Source organism: Sceloporus undulatus, chromosome 6 (assembly GCF_019175285.1).
Source record: "Sceloporus undulatus isolate JIND9_A2432 ecotype Alabama chromosome 6, SceUnd_v1.1, whole genome shotgun sequence".
NCBI classification, from domain to species: domain Eukaryota; kingdom Metazoa; phylum Chordata; class Lepidosauria; order Squamata; family Phrynosomatidae; genus Sceloporus; species Sceloporus undulatus.
This window is the reverse complement of record NC_056527.1, coordinates 129,315,223-129,341,875: the sequence shown is the minus strand read 5'-3', so window position 1 is coordinate 129,341,875 and position 26,653 is coordinate 129,315,223. Positions and strand designations below refer to the sequence as shown.

At 42.5% G+C, this 26,653-nt stretch overlaps 2 protein-coding genes across 4 annotated transcripts in view; both read right to left on the bottom strand.

The window, feature by feature from the left end:
* Nucleotides 1-363: 363 nt before the first annotated feature.
* TGOLN2 (trans-golgi network protein 2) lies at nt 364-7,287 on the bottom strand. Its single transcript, XM_042475512.1, has 4 exons — nt 7,077-7,287; nt 4,877-5,967; nt 3,273-3,356; nt 364-2,817 (listed from the first exon to the last, which is right to left on the bottom strand). The coding sequence occupies exons 1-4, from the start codon at nt 7,219-7,221 to the stop codon at nt 2,812-2,814; spliced, it is 1,326 nt and encodes a 441-aa protein (XP_042331446.1). The 5' UTR covers nt 7,222-7,287; the 3' UTR covers nt 364-2,811.
* Nucleotides 7,288-21,659: 14,372 nt separating this feature from the next.
* The window catches only part of TCF7L1 (transcription factor 7 like 1), a 79,284-nt gene continuing 74,290 nt past the window's right edge, over nt 21,660-26,653 (bottom strand). For 2 of the 3 annotated variants that reach the window (XM_042475243.1, XM_042475244.1), the window contains exons 8-11: nt 26,120-26,279; nt 24,884-24,991; nt 23,201-23,261; nt 21,660-22,772 (exon numbers count right to left, since the gene is read on the bottom strand). In XM_042475243.1, coding sequence (XP_042331177.1) covers nt 22,339-22,772; nt 23,201-23,261; nt 24,884-24,991; nt 26,120-26,279 — 763 coding nt within the window. In that variant the 3' untranslated portion in view covers nt 21,660-22,338. Of the gene's footprint in view, nt 22,773-23,122; nt 23,262-24,883; nt 24,992-26,119; nt 26,280-26,653 lie in introns of all 3 variants that reach the window. The other variant, XR_006104643.1, reaches the window with a different exon arrangement.

Genomic DNA, 26,653 nt, shown 5'->3' with positions numbered 1-26,653 from the left:
TCCCTGAACATTCATGAAGCTTACTGGGTGAGTCAGGGCCAGTCATTTACTAGCAGTCTAACCTTCTCCTCAGGCTAACCACAATAAAAAGGTTGTTGTGAGGTTAAAAGGAGGCAGGGAAAAAAGAGACCTTGCACATAAGCATGAACTCTTTGGTGCAAAGGCATGGTAAAATATCTGTTATTCCTATTTATATGTATTTATACATTCTTATTTGTAAGCCACCTTGAATTGGATTTTATCACAGAAAGGTAGGTAATTAAAATGCAAAAGAAACAAAACAGTTGGAATATCACGAAGGTGCCTGAAATAACATATGACAGTTTAGGAAACGGTGATTAAATATATTTTCAGAAGCAAAAGAGAGTTTGGCATATCAATTTATTTAAATTCACTTCACAAGAAAAAAGATTACAAAGATTAAAAACAAGTCTAAACTTTAAAGTGTCTCATTTGTTTTTAAAGCTGACAGAACCAGAAACACACACTTGTGGATTCAAACAGGGAAGGGAGGTGACCTAAAGAGAAAATAAGACACATTTGGCAAGAAAGCTATCCATCAACAGAACACAATTCATTTCAAGTTGAGGTAAAAATAATAGCAATGTAAAATGCAGAGAACACTGAACAAGCTTTCATCTATTTAAAATGTTAACCTTGAATGCAAAGTCAAAATAACACGAAATGTATTAAAGAGAAAGAAGGCATTCCCGAAGTTAACTTTATTTTTAATTAAGGAAACAGCACAGGGTTTTTAATGTCAAGCACAATAACCAAATTCACCCACCCAGTATTTTTACTAAGGGCTTAGTGCACAAGACCATTGCACTCCAGAAATCTAGATTTTGCATCAAAAGGGACAATCCTTTCCTAATTGCCAACCAAGAAGCCATTTCATGGCCTCACAATGTTATACACTATTGATGCTCTGCCATTTGCTAATGTGCAGGACTAACATATGCCAGTGGTTATACCATTAGCATGAAGTGTTCCAGAGATAGCAAGATCTCCCCTCAGTTACATGAGAGCTATTAGTCACTTGTTGATAAGTGCCTTGAGTATGTGATTGAATAAGTAATGTAACCAATTTGCAACCCCTTAGGCTGCCAAGGTGGAAGTTCCTACACATTAAACCTTATTCAGCAAGGAAAGGCCTAGGCTACATTCATTATACACAGCCAACATACATGCTAGCTTTCTATCCACAGGCATTTTTTAATGGGTAAACTGGCCCACCTGAAGTTAAGTGGTCGGCTTTTCTGCCTCATTCTGCTGCACTTGAGTCCAAGCCACAAATTATTCCTCGCCTCTGCAGGCAGAATCGAAAGACACTGCAGAAAAGCTCAATAATGAAGGCAAGGGTCGGCTCCTAAGTGCAAGAGGTCATTTCTCACTAATTTAGAATTTGATTGGAAATATATAAAGAGTCAAAGGCCTCAAACGTGACCCTAGAATTTACTTCCTGTCCCCAATTTCCATACTCCCTCATCCCAACAGAAGCAAAACAAGACCAACGGAATAGCTGAACTGTCCAGGAGACCACCACACACTGGACAGTCTGGTTTGCACTGAATCTGCCCCACTGGAATTATAGGAACCCTTATCCCCAAATCAGATTTCAGACAAAGATTAAAGTGTTACTATGCAATGCATACATAAACACATCAACACACACACTCCTGAACTGTCATTTTCTACAGTGCATTTGTGAATAATGCTACCTAAGCCTAATCAAGTGCCCTTCACACTCAAAGTGGTGTCCCAAATCAGGACTCTGAAATGGCAAACAAGTTTAGATGTCTGCAACAGTAATAAAATTCTTCGGTTGAAAAGTGAGGGTCTATTTAGTGGTAGAATGGCAACTTGACAACACAAAAAAGCAAGTGCTTAGAAACAGTTCGCTCATTGAAAAAGGTGTGAGAAGACATATTTCTGTTGTATTATTGTGATCTTGGGTGGATAAGAAAAGTGCCAGCTCCACTGCCAGATTTAACAGGACATGGTACTACTGACTGAAAAATGTGTTAAGATTCTTTCCAAATAAGCCTGGCAAAGAGTGGAACAGGGAAAAACAGATTAAAACATTCCTTAGCCCAAATCCTTTCATACCAGCAGACTTCAAATCATTTTACTTTTGGTCTAAATGTAAGAAATGGACCATCAATTGAACAAAAGGAGAATTAGGAAGCTACAGAATGTGATGACTCCTCCTTTTCACTTGCTCTGACATCTCTTGAGAAATCTGCAATACTGAGCCTTCATTTCTCAATATTGCCATCTACAGACAGAAGGCATCCAATAGGTATGGCCAGCCAAACCACATTTCAACTAGTGCAATGGTTCAACAAGGAAATTGCTGGTTTCAATACCATGGACAACAATCAACAGCCTTTATCATGTCAACTCACACACTGCATGCATCAACTATGAAAACAGTACAGCGGACTTAGGAAATAAAGCCAATCTGCCTGTTCAGCAGAAAAGGCACTTCCTAAATACAGCAGGTTAAGCATCATATCACTGAATGGGTGACTGACACAGTACTGTCCCTTGTTGGTTCTTATGTCACAATATGGGAGAAAACAGTGCAAGTTCCAAGTAACTGAAAGGGGTTCAAACAGCTGAAGATTTTACCAAAGTGCATGTGTACAATTAAAAGCACTTCTGTTCTTCTCACTCCCTGGACACAGCAGCACAGCCAACAGGCTTCAGGGATTGTACTGATGAAGGGCAGCTCATGTTTCCGCAGGCTCATTTTCAGGATAAGTCCATAGTGAACCCAATCATTAGACTGGGATTTCTGGGTTTACCTTAGATCTGAACAGGAAAAAAGAAAGAAATTTAAATTAATTGCAAGTGTACAGCAAAGGTAAATAGAAGCCAAGAAGCATTGGGTTTGTACTAAATCTATTTCTAACTGACCAAATGATGTCAAAAGAGGAGGCCCCTCTCTAATAAGGAACCTGGTAAAAGAAAATTAAAATGGAAAGTTAAAAAGAGTCAAATCTTTTCCAAATGTGGTTAAACCACAATAATGGAGACTAGCTAGAATGTATACCGGGAGTAGGCCAGGAACCATAAATGACTGCTCCACAACCCAATACTGTATACAGCTATAACACAGCATATTAAACATATGTATAAATTTCAAATTACAATCATCTATAAGAGGTCATTTCAGCCAGAATAAAATGCATTAAAACTGAAACCTAATATGTAACTGGCATACATCTTCAGAGGAGCAACTAACAAATCACAATGCAAGAGCTTACCTTTTGATCTAGTCGCTGATAGTCGCTGGATTTGGGTCTTCGGATTACCTTGGATTTTTTCCCTTCCAGAGCAAAGGCAATAATCTTTGAAGGCAGAAAAAAACCAAAACAAAAGATAAGTGGAAACAAGTGTTTAAAATATGTGCATCTCCATTTTATATTATAATGAGCAAGGCCATTTACAACAAAATACACATTATTAAATTATAGGGAATTCTGAAAAGTTCTGAGTCTGACCCACTTCCCAAAATCTGAGCACAATTTTGACACTGGAGATTGAAAGAGTGTTCTTTTGTATTAAACTGCCAATTTGCAGGATCATAGCTCTAATTTCTGATCTTTTGGGGAGTTGGATACCTCCAAGTTGATTTTACGTATTTTGAGTAATCCAGTGATAGCTTTTTTGGAACTACTCATTACTGTTGAAGAAGCATGGTTACATCACAATGATTCAGAGACAAAGCAAGAGTCCTTGCAGAGGCAAGCGCTTAGGTTCTTCACTGCCAAAATATATTCAAAACTCAAAAGGTCAGCAGGAAAGGTCATGGCCATAGTTTTTTGGGATAAGGAAGTTAACTGGATGACTGGCTATCTTCAGAAGGGCCAAACAATTACCGTATATATGCATCTATAGGTCTAAAAATTTATACCCCAAAATTGACCCCCAAATCCCAGATCGATTTATTTATGGAAACGTGATAGCAGCTCTTTCAGATTTCCCCATGTGCTGCAGAAAGGAGTTTAGCAAGAAAGAGCCAAGCAGAAAGTCCTGTGATGGATTGAAATTGTTGGGGGGGGGGGGGGGCGTTTCCAGATGTTGTTGGTTTGCAATTCTTTCTATTCTTAGCTAGCACAGCTATGGACAGAAAATGCAGCCAGGGAACACTTGCACACAACACAAAAATCTGCCTGATCCTCTTCACTGTATCCCAACCAAACAAGACTTGATGGTAGTATTCACATAGACACAAACCACTGGATTTGAATTACTCTTAACATAACTCACTCTTGCCACCATCTTTAGTAAATCCATTCATCTCCATCTTAGGTGAGTGCATTTAGAATGGCAATTTAGGTTGAGGTGCCAGTACTGTTTTTACAACACTCACCTATCGCTCCTCATCATGTTTTACCTAGAACTTCATGTCCCTTAGGGTCATATCTTATGAAGAGCAAACACCAAGTAGTCATTCATCTTGTTTCACTACGGAAACCGCTGCTGCTTGTACATTAACTGTCATGAGGACAGAGCAATAAATCTCTAGCTTGCTGTGTTTCATGGTATTTCCTGTGACTCATCTCTCATAAACGTTTATTTGAATATAACTGGAAACAGAATAAACACTTTATTCCTCAAACAAACCCACAGAAGTCACATGACACAGTATAAGAGCATTCTCACTCCACAGCCTTTGAAAGCCCTTTCCAACAAATGCAGTCAAAGTAATCAATTTGAGTTTCTGCTACCATACTTATTTGAAATCAGATTCTGAAATGCAAAAGAAAATCTTTTCCTTTCTCCAAATGGTCCTCACTTCTGCCATCAATGCAAAGTTTGGCACATGTACGAAACAACAAGCACCAACAGAAATCAAAACACTCACCTTCCGCTTATTGTGGTAAGCAATGTAGAGCGCAGCAACAACAATAGCTGTGGTCACCAAGTAGGCAAAGAAATGGCTATTTTCAGACCCATTTTTAGGCGGCGGACCGACTGGTGAGTTCTTCACTTCTTCCTTCTCCGACTGGGCAGTTTCAGCAGTCTCCTCTCCTTCCTTACCACCTCCGATTGTTTCATCATCTCTCATGCTATCATCATCCACATCATCATCTTTAGGGATAGAGGTATCAGACAGGTCGTTTTCAGGAACAACTGGCACACTGTCCTTTTCGTTGGGTTCATTATGATCTGACTTTTGGGAAGTAGATTCTGCACCAGCTGCACCAGAATGAGGGGTTTTCTCATTTTGACTGGCTTCGTTTTGATCTGACTTTGAGGAATGAGAATCTGCGACAGATTTATCAGACTGGGGGTTTTTGGACTTTTCTGGTACTTTCTCGCTTTGGTTATCCTCATTATGATCTGGCTTTCGAGGAGCAGGATCTACAAGAGATCCATCAGACTGGTGGGTTTTGGATTCTTCTGGCAATTTCTCATTTTGCTTGGCTTCATTATGATCTGAGTTATGGGGAGGAGCTGGGTCATTTTCAGTGGAAGGTGACAAGTTCTCTGCTTCCTTGGTTTCCTTAGGATCTGATATTAAGGGAGGAGATTCTGGAAGAGACGTGACAGACTTGACACCATTGGACTCGCCTGGCAAGCTCCCACTTTGTTTAGCTTCATTACGACCTGGCTTCTGTGTAGCAGGGTCTGATATAGATGTATGGGGCTGGCTGCTCTCAGTAGCAGGTGCTAAGTTCTCACTATCCTCAAGTTTCAACTTCTCAGGAGAAGAATCTGGAACATGTGCACTTTGGGGTTTAGCCTGTAAGTTCTCACTGTTCTTAGGGTCCTTAAGATCTGTATTCTTGACGAGAGAATTTGAAACAGGCAGATCTAAGTTTTTGGTCTTGGTTGCCAAGTTCTTACTATCCTTTCCTTCAGCATGAGAAGAATCTATTGAAGTCGCTCCAGATTGGGGCTGCGTGGATTCAGTCTTGGTGAGAGCTGAAGGATCCCCAGGTGGTTTCAAGTCTGCAATACAGAAACGTAAAAGTAAACATGCGCAATAGAGAACAGGAGAACTGCCAGTAATTTCCACAGTGAACATAGGCAGAGCTGTGCACCAGTCACAGTTTGACGCCTCATCTTCCTAACTCTAGGAAACAATGCATCGATATTTACTGGCCTTTGTCTGCTGAAATGCTTTTATCACACTTTGCGACACTGGAGTTAACTCAATAGTGCATTTTTCTCTGAGAGACGGCTATGTTTCTCTGTTTCAGTCTAAAAATAATGGGGCTAAGTAAAGTCTTGTGGCTCCGTTAAAATGGCACCTCAAGTGCAAAGGAAACGTTTAGTATCTTTAAGACTAACGTTGAACAGATATGCTTTTAAACGGAGAAATAAATCTTAAAGTGAGTCTTAAAGGGGCCACAAGACTCCTCCTTCATCCTCCCTCTCTTTCAATGTTGCGTTCTTGCTTCGGCTGCAAACTCATTTGTTTATTGGGGGGAGGGCTGGGGTTTGGGGATCGTTTTCAATTCGTAATTTAAACTGTATGACGTTTTACTCTTATACTGCTGGAATCTGCTTTGATTCCTCTGTAAAAAAAAGGTGGCATATAAATTACTGTTATTACTTTCCCATCACAGCCATTATTATCACTATGGCCTGGTCCTATTCCGATGTTCCATAAGGTTCTATAGAAGTAAACAATGCAAATCAGTTCTCAATATTAACCAGCCCCCCCAAAAGAAACACAGGCAAAAAGAGTGAAGGCTCCCATATTGGCTCATGTCCCTTTGCCAAGAGCCCCAGTCTTACTTCCCATCACGGACTGGATTAATATGTCCTCTCTAGGACAATGTCAAGGTCCTCCAGTGCAACTCCATGGTCAACTTTAACCCAAAGTCGCACTGAAGGACCTAGAGATTCCTAGAGAGGACACTCTCCTAGGCCTTTGTAGCTCCTCCAGTGCAACTCTATGGTCAATATCTGTCGGACGTTGACCATAGAGTTGTGCTGGAGGACCTAGAGATTCCTAGAGAGGCGTCCTCTCAGGTAAAAATTGGGCCTCACAACGAACTCTATAGCCTTGAGCCGGAAAAGGAGTTAAAAGCGGAGCGCAAAGAAAGACCAACCCTTCCGATCTTGGTCTCCCTCCGCGGAGGGGTTCTGCTCATGAACCCCGCCGCTTCCCGACGGCGCCGGAGCCCCAAAGGCGGCAAACTGGAGGAGGACGGCGAAGAGGACGAAGACGAAGAAGCACAGCCCAGCGCCCGCCATGCCGGCTCCAACAGGGTTCCTTCCGCTTCCCTCAAACCGCAGACCGGAACAGGAAGTCCTCCGACACGCGTCCCGTAATGTCACTTCCGCCCATAACCTTCCATGGCAGCTCTCGCGAGATTAGGAGTCGACTCTCGCTCGGAAAGTGGCGGTTGGTGAGAGAGCAGCGGAGGAGGCGGGGCCTCCCTGGGTGGGCGTGGCTTACGACAGAATGAAACTGTAAGCGGGAAAAAAAGATAGAGCTAGGAAATATAGAGGTCGAAAACACATTGCAGAAATAATCCATTGTGAGACCGCTTTAATTGCCCTGGGAATCATGGGAACTGTAGTGTTTCTGAGGCATTGAGCCTTCAAAATAATGATGATGATGATGATGATGATGATGATGATGATGATGATGATGATGATAATAATAATAATAATAAACTTTATTCTTCTACCCCGCCTTTCTGCTGCAGCAACCAAGGCGGCTTACATGACTGGAATATGTTTCAAAGAAAGCTCTGGTGCCACAATAGACTACAGTTCCCAGAATTCCCTAGCACTGAGCCAGGGCAGTTAAAGTGGTCTCAAACTGGATTATTTCTGCAGTGTGTTTTGGACCAGAATAGTTTGTGGTTAAGTGGTCCAGAGAACACACTGCAGAAATAACCCAGTTTGAGGCCACTTTAGCTGCCCCTGGCTCAGTGCTGGGGAATTCTGGGAACTGTAGTTTTTATAAAACATCTAGGAGTAGCCATCTTGGCCCTACAGCAAATCCAAGAACATCCAAACAAGGATATCTTTATCAGGCCAAACAAAATGCTCAATGACATGTTGCAAGCTTTCGAAATCACACTGGATTCTTCCTCAAGCAAAGAGGAGAAAGGAATGGAAGGCTTTGCTGTTCCTGGCCTTAATTCAGATGGCAGGGAGGGAAAGGATGGCATCTCCCCCTTTTTAATGCCCATTTAATGCCCATTTGCCATCCAAAGAAGAGGTTTCCTTGGACTCCATCGTGTCTCCTTCCTTTGTGGAGCCACAGGCTCCTACATAATAATAATAATAATAATAATAATAATGTTTCCCAAGAAGCCTTCATGTTTTGCATCAGGAAAACTTTCGGTGGCCTAGAGGCAAAGCGCACCAATCTGTAGTTTTTATCAATTTTGGTGGGTTTTCCAGGCTGTGGCGCAGTACGGACCGCCCGAAAACGGCACCCGTTTTAACTCCGGAGGGATGCCACATCCGCTAAAATGTGCAACGCCCCTCTGGAGTTAAAAGAACCCTTTTTTCCCGGTTTCTTTTACTGGCGCCTTGGTTAATTCGTGACGTAATTAGGGTTGCCATAATTGTCCACTAAAACCCGGAACAAAATGTAGGACAAAATCTAGACCAAATTGTAGGACAACTGCAGTACAAAACTCAGTCCAAAATGTAGAACATTTAAGAAAAATGGAGGACACGCCACGGCGTGCATCCGTTACATGAAAATGGCGGCAGATGGGATACTGCCATCAGGCCGCCGCCATTACATACTAGGGTTGAAGTTGAAGGCTTTCATGGCCAGCATCCATAGTTTGTAGGTTTGGACTCTGTGGCCATGTTTGAAACAAACTCTTCTGTGACATGGCCACATATATTAAACCTCTAAATTGACTCAGCTGAACAATGGCAGCATTATAGCACCATCTTGTGGCCCACATCCTATTTTGTGGGTCCTTGAAAAATAAGGGGGAAATTCTTATTACAAATTGATCGTTCGAAAATTGTTAGGTTTCAGACTTGAGTGAGAAGGATTCCTGCCCAAATGAGAGAATTAGCTTGATTTGTTGTTGTCATGCACCTTCAATCTGTTTCTGCTTTGTGGTGACACCAACAAGGCAAATCCATCACAAGGTTTTGTGTTTTTTGGCAAGATTTGTTCAGAGTGGAGTTGGCGTTGCTTTCCTTTGAGTCTGAAAGTGTGACTTTCGCAAAGTTAAATAACTTGATCATATAACTTTAAAGGTGCAACAGTAAAAGAAATAGAAGCTTCATTTGGCTTAAACATTATTATTTTTTGTGACAACTGGTTTTTTTGTTGTGGGGAATTTCTTGTTTTTTATTTGGTTATTATTAATATACTTTGTTTATATAACGCTGTAGATTTACACAGCGCTGTGCATAGAAACAATACAATCGATAAAAATGAAACCTGTTGATGGTGTACATTCTAAAAAATGTGTGAGGCTTTTTTTGTTTTGTGTGTGTTTGTCAAATTCACATCCTCCCTGCTACATCTCTGAAATGGCAATTATTTTTAGGACTGTTTGAGGAAAGCCAGGATTAAGATAATTGAGAACCTTGCCAGGTTTGTGTTCCTTGCACAGATGGGAATGCTCCAACAGCAGAGGCAGGCCCTTTAACAGAAAAGACCTTTGGTTGGGCCATTTGCTTTAATAGGTTTTCCAGGAGTGCCTTCCCGAGCGATCATTTCTGTAGACATGACAGTTGCGTGCTCTTTTGGAAACCAACCTTTCCTTTAGAATCAGCAGGTTTGTTTTATGCACGCAAGTGTGTGTGGGGGGGGTGGATACGTGCGCACGGTGTTTTTCATCTGGAATTAAAATGTAGAGAATGAACATGTTATTTTATTTAATTTGCAGTTGAGTGAACCTAATTCATCCAGAAAACATGAGGAGCTCAGAACAATCTCGGCTGCTGAATAAGCTCTCACAGACAGAGGACTCAGACAGAGCAGGTGAGGCACAATGGAGGAAGAAAATTGGGTAGCCAGAGGAAGTTAATTTGGTGCTGCTGAGTTTCAGTTTGTTCAGCTTCTGCTCATGAGGATAAAGCTGCAATCTAGGGCATGGCAAAAGACTCGCTCGCCTATGTGTTTATGCCAAACTACCGGAGTGTAAGTAAATAAGTTTATTTTGTATAACGTACACCATTACAAAAAGTAATCCATGGCCCCATAAAGGCAGGCCAAAATAAAGCTGCTTCAGTTCACTTTGGAGGTATGCTGTATCAATGATGCATATGTATTAAGAGTGCAGAAACTGTGCCAAAGCTGCACTCTAGTCCATAGGACTAGATCATGGCTTTGGCGCGGCTTCCGGACTCCTTAGTACACATGCATCATTTAAACAGCATACCTCCAAAGTGACCCGAAGCAGCTTTATTTTGGCCTGTCTCATATAAAACATTAAACTTCCGGAGTGGATTCTTCCCCCATTCTCCTTTAAATCCACCAAGATAGTAACAGAGACATCCTATAAGGCTCCAACCTTGTCCATACATGCCAAGGAGTAAATACTGTGGGAAACAATGCACTTTCTCCTGAAAAGCATTTATTTCTCTTATAAATGTTGCAATTGTTTATTCTATTTATAATGAATAATAACAATAAAGTATAATAATTAATTGGATTTATGATGTATAAATCAAATTGTTTTCTTTACTAACAGCACTCTTGTGTAATATTGTGACCAGCGTTGTGGAGATTAAGGATCACTTTTTCTTTGCTGTGCAAAGGAAAAGTTTGTCGCCATTCTCTTCAGCCACATGGGAAATAAATGCAAGAACTTTGCGGGTGCATTCTCATATTTTATATTCATGGTTGAATTAATAGTTGCTGATTCAAACACTGCACAAAACTTTGGAGTTAGGTTTGTGTGCATTCCTTATCAAAGCGACTCATCTTCCTCCCCTTTTCCTTTATGAGTGACTGTCTGAAGACTAAGAAACTAAATCCAGTCTCCTCTTGCAGAGGTCTCCTCCCCCCCCCATCATGTGACTACAATTGAATGCTGTCTAAGCTATACATTTCTGCCCTGGGGAGCTGAATTAATTCATTCTTCCTGCCGAGCCCCTTTGTACCACCAGCCTTCTAGTACCAAAGAAGTCTGGGAGGCGACAACTGCAGAAAACTTCCTGCACTGGTTGAAATGACTTTGAGACGGCAGGAATTGAGACAGAGCTCTGTGTAAATGCAGCCTGAGTGAAATCCTTGCATTCCATTCTTATCCTGGATGGCAGAGGGGTGTCTAAAAATAAGACGCTGCTGCTTTCTGCAATATCCAGGTTTCAGCTCTTTGCAATTTGAAGAGCCCAAGATAGTTTTCTGCTTGAGGTAGTGAAGTAAATCTCCTTCCCCTTGACCTCCTCAGAGTCAAGGTATTTAGTGCCCACAACCAGGGCCACCAAGAATGGGTCTGGCCTCTGCTAAATTGTTTTTCGAGGCAGGCCTTGCAAAACTGCTTGCCAGCCGCACACCTGCGTAATGCGCAGGGCCACCAATGGGTGACCATGGCATGAGCCAGCCAGTCTGGTAGGAGCCTGTGACACGACTTCTTTTCTATGCCTCAAGGTTACCTTTTACCTCTCACTTATAGAAGGCCCCTTGCCAATGACACCTGCCCAGCATCCATTCTTCATACACTTTCCCTAAATGTATCAGGGCTAGGGTCCCAAGTGTCTTCCTAAGTTTAATATCTTAGATAGCGTGTTTGTCTGTGCGTATATGGTTTAGAATTCGCTCAGGCAGCGGCTTCTGTTACAACAAATAAACATTAACTTTATCAAATAACATTTAGCAAGAAAGTAGTTTAGGTAGAATAGTTCAAACGTGGTATGGTTACATTAAGATATCAGTTGCAGGCATTCCACCATTTCCTCTTGACAATCTCCAATACACTTTCTCTCCCAGTCAGTATCCTGGTCTGACTGTACTGAAACCCTTTGTCTTTTTCTCCAGTTACTATCTTGTCAGAATACCTCTCAGACTTTCTCTAGGCCTAGTCAGATTCCCTATCAGACCCTCTTCCTAGAACTCAGTCAAGAACCTCCTCTGAACTTGAAAATTCCCTCAACTCATTACCTTCAATTCCTTTCAACTCTCTTAAATGTCCCTTCCCCTGAACGCACAGTCACTCACTCCTGCCTTTTATACCTACTCCTTCCCTGCAGCCTCATCCTCACAGTCAACCTGCTGTGTGATCGACTGTCAGGAAACCAAGTCTGCCCAGTGACTCCATCACAGGGCATTTGGCCCAGGTGATGGTTTGGGACCAGGTGGGGAAGAATTTTTCCAGGTATGCATGAAGCTGTGGGATCCAAGGAAGAAGGGATCCCCTTCTCCCACTACTCTCCCTACTAGGGTTTATTGTTATTTCACATCAAGTTGACTTTGGCCTATGGTGACCCTATGAATGAGAGACCACCAGGAATCTTGGTCATTAGCTGCTTTGCTCAAGTCCTCTATCCTCAGGGCTGTGGCTTCCTTGATAGAAGCAATCCATCTGTATCCACCTCCTAGAGTTGCCGGTTTTCAATGTGGCAATAAGAGAGAGTCAAAACTGGCTGGAACATATGAGGTAGACCTATATAAAGCTGGACTCAAGACCTTTGAGTCTCCTAAGGTCTCCTGGCATATAGAGAAAATAAGTAACACAGGAAACAGCTAGTATTTTCACAACAGCTTTTAACATGGAAGTATAACTGTTCAGCCAGTGTGGTGTAAAGGTTTGAGCATTGGACTATGACTCTGGAGACCAAGGTTCAAATCCCTGCTTGGTCATGGAAGCCTAGTGGCTAACCTTGGGCATGTTGCACACTCTCAAACTCAGAAAAACCCATTATAGGGCCACCTTAGAGTTGCTGTAAGTTGGAAACGACTTGAAGACCCACCACCACTACCAAACCGTCGAAGGTATCATAAGGTTGCACCAAAGAGCTAGTGGCTAAGCAGAACCTTTTCCTTTCTATCAATTTGGATCCATCGAGCCTCCTTCCCACACACGCCAATTCACTGTGTGGAATTTGCAAATTTACTGTATACTGCTTTTGGGGTGAGGGCTTGAAGAGAAAATGAAAGCTGACTGATGGAACTTTGCCTTACCTTGGTGGGGAATCTATCAGAGGTTGTAACCTTAGCATACTTAGTACTTGCTAGTTTGCCAGTCTCTCTAAGCATTTAAGCATAGCATGTATTTCACTCATTTCTTGTTTGTTGGTCTTAGGCACACCCACTGTCTTCACCCTTGTACACCCCTTTCCACCGATACCACCAGTGTTTATGTTCTTAGGTTGGTTTCCTGTCCATCTCTTTGTCTGATACCGGTACCTCTAAACAGCACCAGCACAAGCCAGGAATTAGGATTGGGATGCCAGGAAGACAGGAGTGCGTGAAAATAGGCTGCTAAAGGCCTGGGTAACTTACCTTCAGTAGTTGTGGAGACAACTGAAGTGAGCAGTTGGTTTTCAGTAACCTGTCCTCTTTGCTTTGCAACTCCATGGTCATCTCCTGGGAGATCAACAGACTATGGCTGGTCTGTCAACAAACACACAGGTCTGAGTTTATTCTTCTTCTCCAGTATCTCTTGCTAAACTTCAGGGTTTGTTTTCTTCTGCTTTTCCCCTCTTTCCCTCTCTGCAATAATGAGCTTATGTAGTCAGATCCTAAAGCTATTATTGTTTCTCTTTGGGGATCTACTGGACATCTCATTAAGAGCTGCTGGGGATGGTGGTGAACCTTTTCCCTGCCTCTCTCCAAGAGCTTGTTATAAAGCCCTCTGGAGTGAAGGTAACATCTGGGTCCCTGCTCATTGCTTTATGCATCTTTTGGAATGGAGGGTTACTTCTGCCACCTTCCCTTGCATAACTAATCATGGTCAATGCCAGGGAAGCATCCTCCCACCTCCTCCTCTCCTGTGTGTCTCTTCAAATCAGATTTTTTTCTCTACTAACTGAAATGCCTAATGAGGGCCCAGGAGAGACCGCCGAGAAAGAACTAATTAGGGACTCAACACAAACCCATTGAACAGCAGCACAGGGAGAAATGAAGGCTTCCTTGAACCCACCTTTTGCAACAGACTATGAGGGAGGAACGCCAGATGCCCTCCTTTCCCAGCTCGGCACTTTGGGGCAAGGCAGAAGCTCCCCCAGCCTTTGGTTTGTCTGCCCAAGCAGCTGGTGCAGAGGCAAAGGCTACACTTAATACATTTTAATTAGCATCATTAAACTCTTCCATTTGCTAATTGTTTCTCCTTTTGATCTTCTATTCTGACCAAATTAACCCTCAGGGGAAGGAAACCCAGTGTGTGTGTAGCGCTTAGAAGCCTCCAGGTGAAGACTTCATTATCTGTTCTGAATGAGACTCATTGGCAGCACTGTGCAATTGCCAAACAGCAACTGTGTGAGAGAGATTTGGGGTGGGACAGACTCACCATGGTGTATCAATCAATCTGGAAGATGGCCCTCACAGGTCAAACAGGGTAGTCAACTGAGCCAGCTGTCTTCAGTCTGTTGTGCTTAGTGGAGTATATCCAACAGAGACTGGCTCTTGATAACTCTCAACTACAACGACTTATGCTAAGCCTGGAAGTGAAAGCATGATGTCCTCTCTTTTAACTTCTTCATGCTCCTCTGGGACATAAGGAACACCACAACCACCAGTGGGACATATGGTTAGGAGAGAGGTCTAATTAAATTTCTCTTTGGTTGACTTGACAGGTGGGTTTGGCTTAGACTCACATTCTGATTGTGGAAGTCTGGAGTACAACAGCACCAGTGCTATCAACAGTCCCAGGGTCTGGATGTAACTAGTTACAAAACTGTTTAACTGGGATTAATGCCTTCCTCAGTAATAATGGTATAAAGATGACTCTAGCTTTATACCTTAATTACTGGGGAAGGAATCAGTTTGCTCCTTTCAGAGAGGAACTTTTTTAGTTAGTATTTTTTTGTGGGTTTTTCAGGCTATGTGGAAGAATTTATTCCTGACGTTCCGCCTGCATCTGTGGCTAGCAGCTTCAAAGAATGGTGGCATGGAGGTATGTGGGATGTGTGTATGTACAGTCCGCCCTTGGCTTATGTGGGGGATCTGTTCCGGACCCCAACCCCCCCCCCCGCATAAGCCAAATTCTGCGCATGCTCAAGTCCCATTCAAGTGAATGGGGCTTGTGCATGTTGTGGTGCGCACCCGCCATGGGCACGCACCCCATTCATCCGAATGGGACGCGTGGGCGCACTGTATGTGTGTACACACACACACACACACACACACACACACGCTGTGTGAACCTTGGCTGGGTCTGACAAAAAAGGCTAAATGTCTCACAATACAGTGCGCCATTCTGGACCCACCCACCCCCACGTAAGGCAAATTCCACATAAGTTCAAGCCCCATTTGTTTGAATGGGGTGCATCCCTGTGGCGCGTGCCCTATTCACCATATTAGGGCTCGCCGTATGCATGGCATCAAGTCCGTGTATGGCAAGCCCGCATATGACATGGGCACGCTATACTACAGTTTCCAGAATTCCCTAGCATTGAGCCAGGGCAGTTAAAGCAGTCTCAAATGGGATTATTTCTGCAGCATGTTTTGGACCTGAGATACAGAAAATACTAAAACAGAAAAGTCAAGTTGATAACAAAAGAACCCTAGAACGATCATCCTCAAAGCCAGAGTACCAGACAAGTGCTGTTGGCACCAACATATAAACAGTATGGGCTTGGGAGGATTCAAGAACTTCAGGGAGGAAGCTTTTCAAGAGAACGTTTTAATATGGAGCTGCTACTAGTATTCTGGGGCCAGCAGATCTCTCTCCCGCTGTTGCTGCTGTTGAAACAGGCTCCTTACTGTGTGCTGGATCTGGCTAGGAAGTTACTTCCTGAGCTGTGACATCAGAGCCTGGCTCAGTCTTTTTTCCCTTTCCCAAAAACAATGAAGTGTTGTGCTCTGATGAATCTCACCTGAGAAATGAATTCTGCATGGCTTGGAAATGAAACACAGGTTTCCAAACAGGGAAAGTGTCTGGACGACTGTAAGCACAGGCATGGTACCTGAATTAAAAAGCCAGTCATCAATAAATCTCGATGTTCAGCAATGACTGGGTATCTGAAACTTGCCAGACACTCACTGGAACCCTGTTAGTTAATCCTAATTGCTAAATGGTGAATCAACAGATAGGTAAATCCAACTGCTCCAACAGCTTTTAGTCTGCTTGGGTCTAACTGATCCCCAATAGGGTTGCAGTTAAACCCTGCATCTGCTCCGCTCAATGCGTGCTCTGGACTGGGATTTAATCAGGAATTTCCAAATAATGTGCCATATTTGGACAGGGATGTCAATTCTATTTACCTGTCACTTGTTAACATTCTTTGCACTGTTTTTTATAAAGCTACGAGGCAGGAAAACAGTAAAAACTTTGTTGGAAAAACTGGCAGTCATCTATATGAAGCCATACTGTAGTTCAAGGAAACTGGCTCAAAAGAGGAGAGGCTGCCTAGAATGTGTCAAAGTACTGTCTTTCATATAGGTAGGCCTCAATTTATGCAGAGGTTGCATTCCTGGATTTGCATTATAAATTAAATCTGACGTAAACGTGGGGAGCCAGTTCAATAGAGAATAATTGGAGGCCAATGGGATGCCTTCCAGCCACAAATTGAGTGATTTTATTCAACCTGATTCTAAAGAGATTTAAGCATAAAACTTCAAATGTCATACCTTTTCCAAACTAGAGAAATCCCTCCCGTTCAGATGGTAAGATTCCAGTTCCTTACTCCCCACCTAAGCAAGAGAGGAGCCTCCTTCCACCAAAATGCCAAGATTCTAGTTCTTCCTCCTTGTCATGCACCTAATTCAGACAAGTCAAAGGAAACGCCTTCCTTCCAGCAACACTAAGACTGTAGTTGCTTTCTCTCACTCCCACAACCAAGTAGATAAAATAAACCCAGTCCAGTCCGTTTTTCTTACCACTTAAAATGCTGCACCAAAACTCCTAACAGCCTCACTTTCCTGCCCTACTCAACTGCACGGGGACACTGGAAAAGTTATGCGTTGTGGGTGAGACTTTATTTCTGGAGAAAATTGTAAATTTGAAATGTCAGTTGTGACTCACCTGTATTCCTGTTACCTATGATATTTGATGCGGTGGCTCAAGTGGTTAAGACGATGACTCTGTTGATTGCAAGACTGGCAGGTTGGCAGTTCGAGGCCCAGGTGCTGCATGACAAGGTGAGCTCCCATCACTAATCCCAGCGTTTGCCAACCTAGCAGTTTGAAAGCATGCAAATGCAGTAGATAAATAGGTACCACTCCAGTGGGAAGGTAAATAGCGTTCTATGCAGTCATGCTGGCCACATGATCACAGAGTAGATTCTGACAACGCTGGCTCTTTGGCTTAGTAACAGAGATGAGCACTGCCGCCTATGGTCGAACACGAACTTGACCACCATGTCAATGGGGAAATACCTTTACCTTCTTTATGGCAATATTCATTAAAAAATAATAATTTAAAAAAAAAACCTAGGACATCTCCTTTCTCCTTCCACTGAGCCTCATCCCACTCGATACTACTTCAAATCACCACTAATACAGTGCTCTTCTGCTGAAGCTGTTCACATGTTCAGCAGCTACCCACTGAGTGCTGAATAGTTAAAAAGGATACAGTGGGACCTTGTTATCCACTGGTTTGGTCCCAGGATCCTCTGTGGATTACAAAATCCATAGATGCTCAAGTCCCATTAAATATAAAAGCATAGCAAAATGGTGTCCATTATATCAAATGGCAAAATCAAGATTTGCTTTTTGGAATTTATACTTTTTTGGAATACTTTCAAGCCATGGATGCTTGAATCCGTGAATTAAAAAATCCATGGATAAGGAGGGCCGACCGTACTAACAGGTAGACTGGAGCAGCAACTTTGCAATGATTGAGTGGTAAGGAAACATTAGCCCTGGGTAATCCCAGACTGCTGGGCCAGGTGTATAGTATTGCTGGAGTCTCATTGACTGTACTAGGATGAGGGCTAATCTCAAAAAGCTTTGGTTGCTCGAAGCAGTGCTATCACCTGGGTTATGTTTAGGAGTACGAAGTGTACCCAATAAAGCAGAATTCTTATTTTAAAAAATATGGGGATATTTTTGATAATTCACCAATGCACCAATGGGAAACATCAATGATACAAACATTTGTTCACGGTCTGATGAAACTGTGCCTGGCTTGGAACTACTTAGAAAGCATCTTAAGAGACTTGGTTTGTTTTACTATTTTCTTTCACAAGGAGCAATCATCTCACACCCAGAGAAAGAAGTGTAATGAAGGTGTGAGAATGAAGACGCTGAACAACCCAGTGATCTCATGCCATGCTCTTTGAGCTTCAGCAGTAAAGAAAGCAGAAGACATGGCCCTGGGCAGGCAGCCACAAGGCTGTTTTGCCAGTTGTGTCCTTAGCTGGTGAAGAACCCAAACTGAACAGAGGATCTCTGGAAGAGAAGAGAAGGGAGGAGGGAAACATCCTAACAGATGTTCTTTTCTGTATGGGAAAATGCAGTGTAAAACAAAGAAATATTCTCCTGCTGAAGCTCAACATCTGTTTGAAGCTGTCTGGCCCTGGGTCAGACTTTAATTATTCTGACAGGTCGCTTCATGCCCTTAATTTTCCATGAAATTTGATTCAAGAGGCTGCTTGTCTGGAAGCAGCTCTTGGGGTTCTCAGAGTGAGGTTGCACATGACCAAGGTGATCTTTGCCAAATACTCAATGTTTTCTTGAGACAAGATATTTTTTAAAAAATCAACTTTTCTTTCTCAGGAAAAAAGGCCTTTGCTGAGCTGTTAAGCAACATGGATCCTCAGAATAAAAAAATAATGGGGCATGATGGATTCAAACAAACATTTGTTGTTGCGTGCTTTTGCTGCCAAGAAGTTTCAATTCCTTGCTGAAGCTGCATCCCAAGACACTGGAAAATTCAGTTCATTTGTTCCTTTGCCTCCAGATCCAACATGTTTCTTCTTTCACGGGAGATCAGATTACTGATGTATGTGGTTATTATACTTCTTCTCAGTTTTCTTCTGTCAGTACTCTTCTGAGGCAATATATTGCAAGCCCTGACATGCAAGTGTTTCCCCTCCTCTCTCCTGTAACTGAACTGTGAATTTCAACACTGTCTTTTTCAGCCTTTAAAATCTTAGTCCAGATTTTTGTTCTAGGAAAATGAAGAACAGGGAGGTGGGGTGGAGGATGGCAGTGAATTGTAGAATTTTGCAGATGTAGCTTTGCATATCAATGTTTTGGGCTGAAGACTCCAAGATGCAATCTGAAAAAAATATCCATAACCAAGGAAGCAATAAGAGGTAACATCATATTTCCCAATTTAGAGATCTTCCAAAACTCCAGACTAGTCAAAGATATTTAGTTAACTATAAAGTAGAAGGGCTGATTCACTTTACATCCCAAGGAATGTAACAATGAAAGGAAGGGAACATATCTGTATACATGTATGGGAGTCATACCAGGGAACAGTGACCAGTCAGACCCCCTTGTGCTCAATACGCAGTCAGCTTGTGTCCTTCCTATTAGAATATCAGTTTTCACTGGGACACACAAGTGGCAAACATGCTGTGATAAAAAATGGACCAGTTTTTATTTACAGAGCATTTAAGTGCCATATAGATTTCAACTATCCAACCCACAGTGGCCAATCTCTTGAACAAAATGAGTATACGATCATAGAAAAAGCCTGCAGAAGGAGACATGCACAGTAGGTTCTCATCTTGAAACATCACCTTATTTTCCACATAGAAAGTACTTCTATAGAAGAGACCATGGAAAACATATGTAGATCTTCACTCAGACCTAAAACACATTTTGTGGTTGATGCTATGACAGACTATGGCCCTGTACAGACTGGCAAAAAGCTCCGGCCTGTGGGTGGGGATGAGGGCTGAGCATCCGCATACTCCAAGCCCTACTGCCACTGGCAGGGCATCATTATGGCGCACACCACGACGCACCTCTGGTGCAGCACCCAAACAGCAGTGCCAAAGGGGTGCCATCACTCCCCGTGGCGGCGGCTATGGCACCCTTTTGAGAGCACAAAAAGGAGCAGGTTTTTCTGGCTCCTTTTTGTGCTCTACGGAGGCCGGATTGGTGCCATGGCATACAGTTGCTGCGGCACCAATCCAGCCAGTAAAGGGGCGGCTGCAGACCGCCTCAAAGGGGCAGTCTGCGTAGCCCCTATGTTCAACTTAGTGCTCTATTTCTGGAGAAGATAATGCAAGATAGACCAGCAGCAAGTTCACAGATGGATGAGCTAGGAAGTTGACTTGAATGTCCAGGGAGCAATTTAATCTTATATTCAGACTAAAGGAGCCAAAAAGGAATCTGAGGCATAATATGATCAAGGATCCTTGGACTCACTTTTGCATTCAAATTTCCCTATTTTTGTTCACAGCAATGCTTTAACAACGCACATTTATTGTGCAATCTCCCTGCATTATGCCAGTATGATGTAGTAGTTTGGTCTACAACTATGGAAACCAGGGTCTGAATCCTTCCCTGTTAGGAGGCAACCAGCCTCATAGCAAAGTAGCAAAGGGAGCCCCACACTCTTAACAAATCTTGCCACGAAGACCCTGTGACAGGACCACTTGAGGCTCAGGATCATTATCTTCATAAATGAATGAATACAGTACAAATGTCTTCTGTGCAGTTCTGTTCAGCTTTGTCCAAACTTCATCCATGGCTATAGTTTCTTATATGGGTGTTCCTGATAATTAACAAAATTTTACACAACTATTGACAAAACCCTTGACAGATTAACATTTGAATGGGCTAGTATAAACATGGGGTAGCCAATGCGTAGCCCAAGGTCCACAGATCATTATGGCATCCCCTGAGACAGGAAAAATAAAACTCACCAAAACAATTTGGGTATTTTTGTTACTGGAGGCTTCCAGTAAAGGATGGCCTATTTGGAGTTTGGAGAGCCTCCATCCCCCTGAAGACCCTCCTACTAAACAAAATTATTTCAGCCATTTCTGGTTTTGAACCCAATCCATTTTCAGGGCTAGTATGGGAGGGAATCAGAAGTGACAAATTGGTCTCCAGACCTTCCAATGTTGTCCATATTGCCCAGGAGGGCAATATGTGGCTAGTGGGCTACATGTGGTCCCCAAGGTCCCCTGGAGGCAATTTGTCAATTTTTTTTCAGTCTATTTTGCCCCAAATACAAGGGGCATAGGTGGCATTTTTGTCACATTTTTGCTTCTTTGGGTCAATTCTACAGCGCTATATAAATCTACAGCACTATAAATTTCTGTTTGGTATGTGCTTGGCTACTTCCTATATCCTCAACAAATTCTTCCTCCTTTCCTGCTATCTTGGATTGGAATGAACATCCACAAACAGGGAGAAGAATCTTACTGGGATTATTAGAAAGAGCGGCCTCTTTCCAGAACTGTTAGGAAAGGAAACGGCAAATGTTCAGTGTTTCCATAACACAACCGACAGGCATACTAAGGACAGAAAATATCTGTGGGATGAATAAATAAAATGAAAGGAAATAAGTACCAATGGTTCATAGAATGAAAAGAAAGCAAGGTTAAGTTAATGTTTTTTTAAAGGAACAAAATAAGATACGTTGACGTTCGTTTCATTTCTTCATTGAACACTCTAACACAGCAAGTTAAGATGAAAATTTATTTTCCTTCGTTAAAATAACAGGCAATTCCCCAAGGCCTTTCCCCCTACTTCCTGCTAAACAAAATAATTCTGTAAGGAAATAGGGTGGATTGTCCTGCCATTTTCCTGGGTATTCACTCCAGATTACAGGAGAAGTATCTGGGCCTCCCAAGGCTGGGCAGCTCTGAATGTGACAGTGAGGCACTTATATTTGTATGGTACTGTGTCTTCTAATTAGAAGTCTCTTGCAAAAATGATGGAGCTGCAGACTGGAGTAAGGAGCATAAAATAAAAACACTGTCTTGCCAAGGAAATGGGGAATAGCAAAAGTTAGAAATATAACAAAACATGCAAACGTCATTGAGAGATGATCGTTCTGTACAAGTCTACACCCCCAATGGGCACTGACAGGAACACAAGAGTTGGCTTGCCTTCCTTTGTTTTCATCATGTTCAGCGTTTTGTAAAAAAAAGTCATGGAAATTTTTTGTTTTTATTTTTTTAAAAAATAAAAAGGTCTTTAGACAGACTACTGAAAACAACTCTGAGAGTAGAGCACTTTCTTCCTCAAGAGTCACCTTACGGAAGAGTTCAGAAAGGGTCAAATATTGACCAATAAATGGCTTTGTTGGCTTTGTAATCTCAATTGTGGCATCAGCAGGGAAGCAAGATGGGGAGTCTTCCTCATTCGGCTGGTTTGGTTACCAAGGAGAGCGGCTGGGCCTGCAACATAGCCAAGGCAGCCTGAGGAGAAGGAATGGCTGTAAAGGAAGGAGGTGTGCTTAGGAGAGCTGTTGGAGGCATGGAGGTGAATGGGAGCGGCCTGGAGAGGAGTGCAGACTGGCTGGTCAAGCTAGAGGAAGAGGAGGCAGCCTTGCTGGACAAGAAAGAAGCTGAGTGCAGAGACAGCTGGGCCCTGGCTTCAGGCTTGGTGGTCAGAGAGAGGGGCTGAGCCTGTTCAGAATGGGTGGCAGCAGGGGCTGCAGGCGATGCCAAAGCTGTGGACGGGGTGGCTGGAGAATCCAACATGCTGCCATGAGAGGAGGCAGGGCTGTCGCAGGATTTCTCAGCTGGCAGGTATGTCACACAAGGCTTTTTACTCTTCACAGCCACAGAATCTATGAATGACAAAAGAAAAATCATACTGTAATACAGGCTGGAAAATGATGATTTGTAAAGGAGAGAAGTTAGACTGACATACTCCTTGCTATCCTCTGTTGCAAACTTCCACTGCACACACACATAGAATCACACTGGAAGAAATGCCTAGAGAGAACATATATTTTCAGATGTGGGTAAGTGAAACCTGTGGATACGGGGGTCATATTGTACAAGAATTTGACAATGCATTTACTTTTATACAGGACTCCTACAAATGGAGGGACATCACAGTGGGGAGATGATAGTGTGGCTCTTCCAAGCCCTATGAAAGGTCAGTGTGGTCCCTCAACTCCTGACAGTTGCTCACCTCTGCATTACAGGAAGGAAATGTTAGTACTGTTCCATTGTGGACTGAGATTTTGGAAGGACAACACATGTCACTTACTCCCTGTTTCCTGGATTTGTTGCTGAGGTTGTTTCTCTCTTTTTCTCTTCTTTTTCTTACCCTGAAAGGGGAAAATTCACAAAATAATTGCTGTCAGAAAGAAAGGCAGCCAGCAATGTAAGATTACCACAATCAGCAGCTGCAGATTCAAAGCACAATCTTAACTGGCCAAGTAAAGGCTATCTGAGTTTACATTAAACCAGTTAAAGCAGTACTGAAGCCAAGCTTTTCCCTGCCTTGGGGTACTAGAAATTACTTGGGATCACTCATGCCCTGGCTTAACTATGTGCTGACACTACAGCAGTATCTCTAGGCTGGAGGGAGTTTGGATCTGGCATTACGTGGTTCTTTCCTCACCCCAAACCTTTTAAGCTCCATTTTTGTCTCTTCTGAAAACAGAGTTCAGTCAGCAGTGCCAGTTTCCTTCAGATCGCCAAGATCAGCTGGCAGTAAGGGGTTCTGCCTGCAGAAGCGGCTTGTGCTTAATCCTAACTCCCCTACAGTAGGTGCATCTTTTGAGTTAGGACTGCACTAGCAATTGCAGAAAGCTGTTGGGAATATACTGTAGTTAATAATATACTGCGCCACCAGGGCTCCATTAAGATGCTAAATTCTGGGCAGAGCAATTCCAGCAGAACTATTCATTCTTCAATACGTAAGACACCAGAGAAAAATCCTACACCATTAGAAAGTCTACATGCTAGTAACTGGATGTTTAGTTTTATTATAATGTACTTGGAAATTTGACTCATAGATTTTTCTCAGCGAAACATGAATAGAAGAAAAACACTAATAAAACATTGAACCAATATAAATATTTTAGAAGGCATCTGATGACAGAAGCACTTTGTGTACCTTCACAAGATCATGAGCAGCCCAATGTTTAGGAATTGCAAAGTTTGGCTTATGACAAATTTATGATGGAAATACAGTCAACCCTCCACTTTCGCAAGGGTTAGGGGTGCACACTCCTCCCCTTCCCTCCCTGGCTGAGGCACGTGGGAGTGCGCCTGCACATCCTTCCTGGCTGTTCCCTCCCTCCTTGGATTCCCCCCCCCCGGGGAAAAGCCCAGTAAGAAGAGGAGGAGGAATGTGCACTCACATGACAACAAACCCATGAATAATCAAATCCGTGAGTGGCAAAGCCACAAAAGTCAAGGGCTGACTGTAATTCCAGTTAATTGATTCTTTGCTCTGTCTTTTCCTTTTACAAAAGATTTTCAGCACTTGTAAACAAAGTCTTGGAAATGTATTGCAAAGTTTTACCGAACATGCCAAAATCAGGTAGTAGCTTGTATGTTTGTTTATGTGCCTGCCAACGTATGGCAACTTTGTGAATTTCACATAGTTTTTTCAGGCAAAACATGCTCATACGTGATTTGCCATAATTTGTCAGATGGCAGATTCCAATGGCCTGTTCAATTCCCTCTACCTCTGCTACTGTTTTCTGCCCAGTGGCGACCAAATCATAGCTTTCCATATAATCACTGTCATCATCGCTCTGCACTCCATTTCCCTCTATGCCCCCATCTTATCCATTAATGTAACTATAAAATCTCACTCCTGGTTGTTTAGTCACCAAACATTTATCATGTATTGTGAATGTTCAGAAAGGATTTCCAGAGCCAAGTGTGGACTATCACCCCTCCACACAAATTACACATATCATAATTTATGACTTACATAGTTATCTCTTGCAGACCAGGTAGGGTAGAGCTGAGAATGAAGCTGTCGTTCCTTTCTGGCTAGCTCATAGTACTTGGCTTGTTCTTCACGGGACAATGAATGCCACTAAAGCATTGGAAAAAATATTTTTAAATTGGAACATCTAGTGAAGTTTGGGATGCAACCACCCTCTTCAAAACATAAAAATACCTCATGTTTTCTTCTTACACAAAAAGGTCTATGCTTTCTACATGGCTTAAAGCTATATAATTTTTTTCAATACAAGACTGAGAGTATGAATCAAGGCATATTTACTTGCAGCCATCTTTAACTAGAAGCTTGCGGCTTTGTTTGAAGAATATGTGAAATTCAGCCCACACATAATGCTTGCTCTTTTAATCCATGCTTCCTCATCCCCAAGACTGGCAAATCCCAATAGTGCAGCACAACAGTAAAACCCCAACTGGGAAAATCACTTGTACATATCTTTTTTGCAAATAAATGCAAAACTTCCAAGGTTCTGGGCTCTGCATGAAAAACTGTCTCACACCTACATCTTCTTTTGACCTTTGCTTTGTCTTATCACACATATTGTTAAGGTTCCTGCTTGATACCCTGTCTATGTTGTTCCACATTACTTAGCCACCTTGTATTTTGCCAGTCTCCCTAGCACTATCTCTTGCATGTATTTAGTACATGCCATTTCTTCCCAAGAATGACTGAGCCTGCAGATACTTCACTAAAAAATGTCCACATCCTGAATTGCTAGTACTTTTCAGACTTTCTTGTAACAGCTCTCCATCACCTCTTTCCCCCCTTACTTTTCTCTGCCAATATTCCCTCCAGGTTCTTCTCTCAGAGACAAAAACCTCTGACTTCAGGTACTTCCTCCAGTGATCAGTTTGGGCACCTTGTCCCCTATTTTCTTAACTCCTTAGACTTCTTCCCAACCTCAGCTTATTTCACAACCTGTTCTTGTTCCAAGCATTGATGAATTTTAATTTCAAACAAATTAAAATGTCTATCTTCTCTCATATGTAGAAACGGGACTTCAAATATTGTGCTTCTACTTTGCTCTGAATATTAAGAAGATTCATGGGCTCAGCAAGCCAATACAAATGGCTTAGGATGCTAAGATTCTTCACCACCTCAGCAAGCACAACCATGTATCTAGCTTTAAGCCACCTCTGCATCCAGCCTGGTAGCCTAAATGTCACAGAAATGGGATTAAGAAGCCAAAGATGTGTTTTGTACCCTTCTTCCTAGGATCTGGTTGATAGCTGCACTCTCCTTCAGTGTACACTCTGCCACCACCTTGGCCCGCATCTCCTTCATGTACAACATGAATGCATTCAGCGGTTTTTTAATATGAGGTTTCTTCTCCTCCTCCTTCTTGACAACAACAGGTGTTTTTCTGGAATAGTGATATCTTTCATTACAGTCCCATAGTTCTGATCATAACCACAGACTCTCTTCTACCAACTATGTACAGGCAGCAGAGAAAAAGATGCTCAGAGTGAAGAAATATTTTTTCTAACAAAAGATCATGATTAAAATCTGTCAGATGGTTAGTCCATATGAATGCTGCAGTAATATTCTACTTCACTCCTTGTGTTTGATCAGAGTACACAATAATAGAAGGATGATACTGAGAAAAGCACCTTTGTGAGAAGTCCTCCTTCTCAGCCTTACACATTTGCACTGAGAAATGGAGCCATCATATAGTGAGAATTCTTGTTATTAAGAATTTTAATTTTGCCAGTTGTTTATGTCACAACTATTACCATT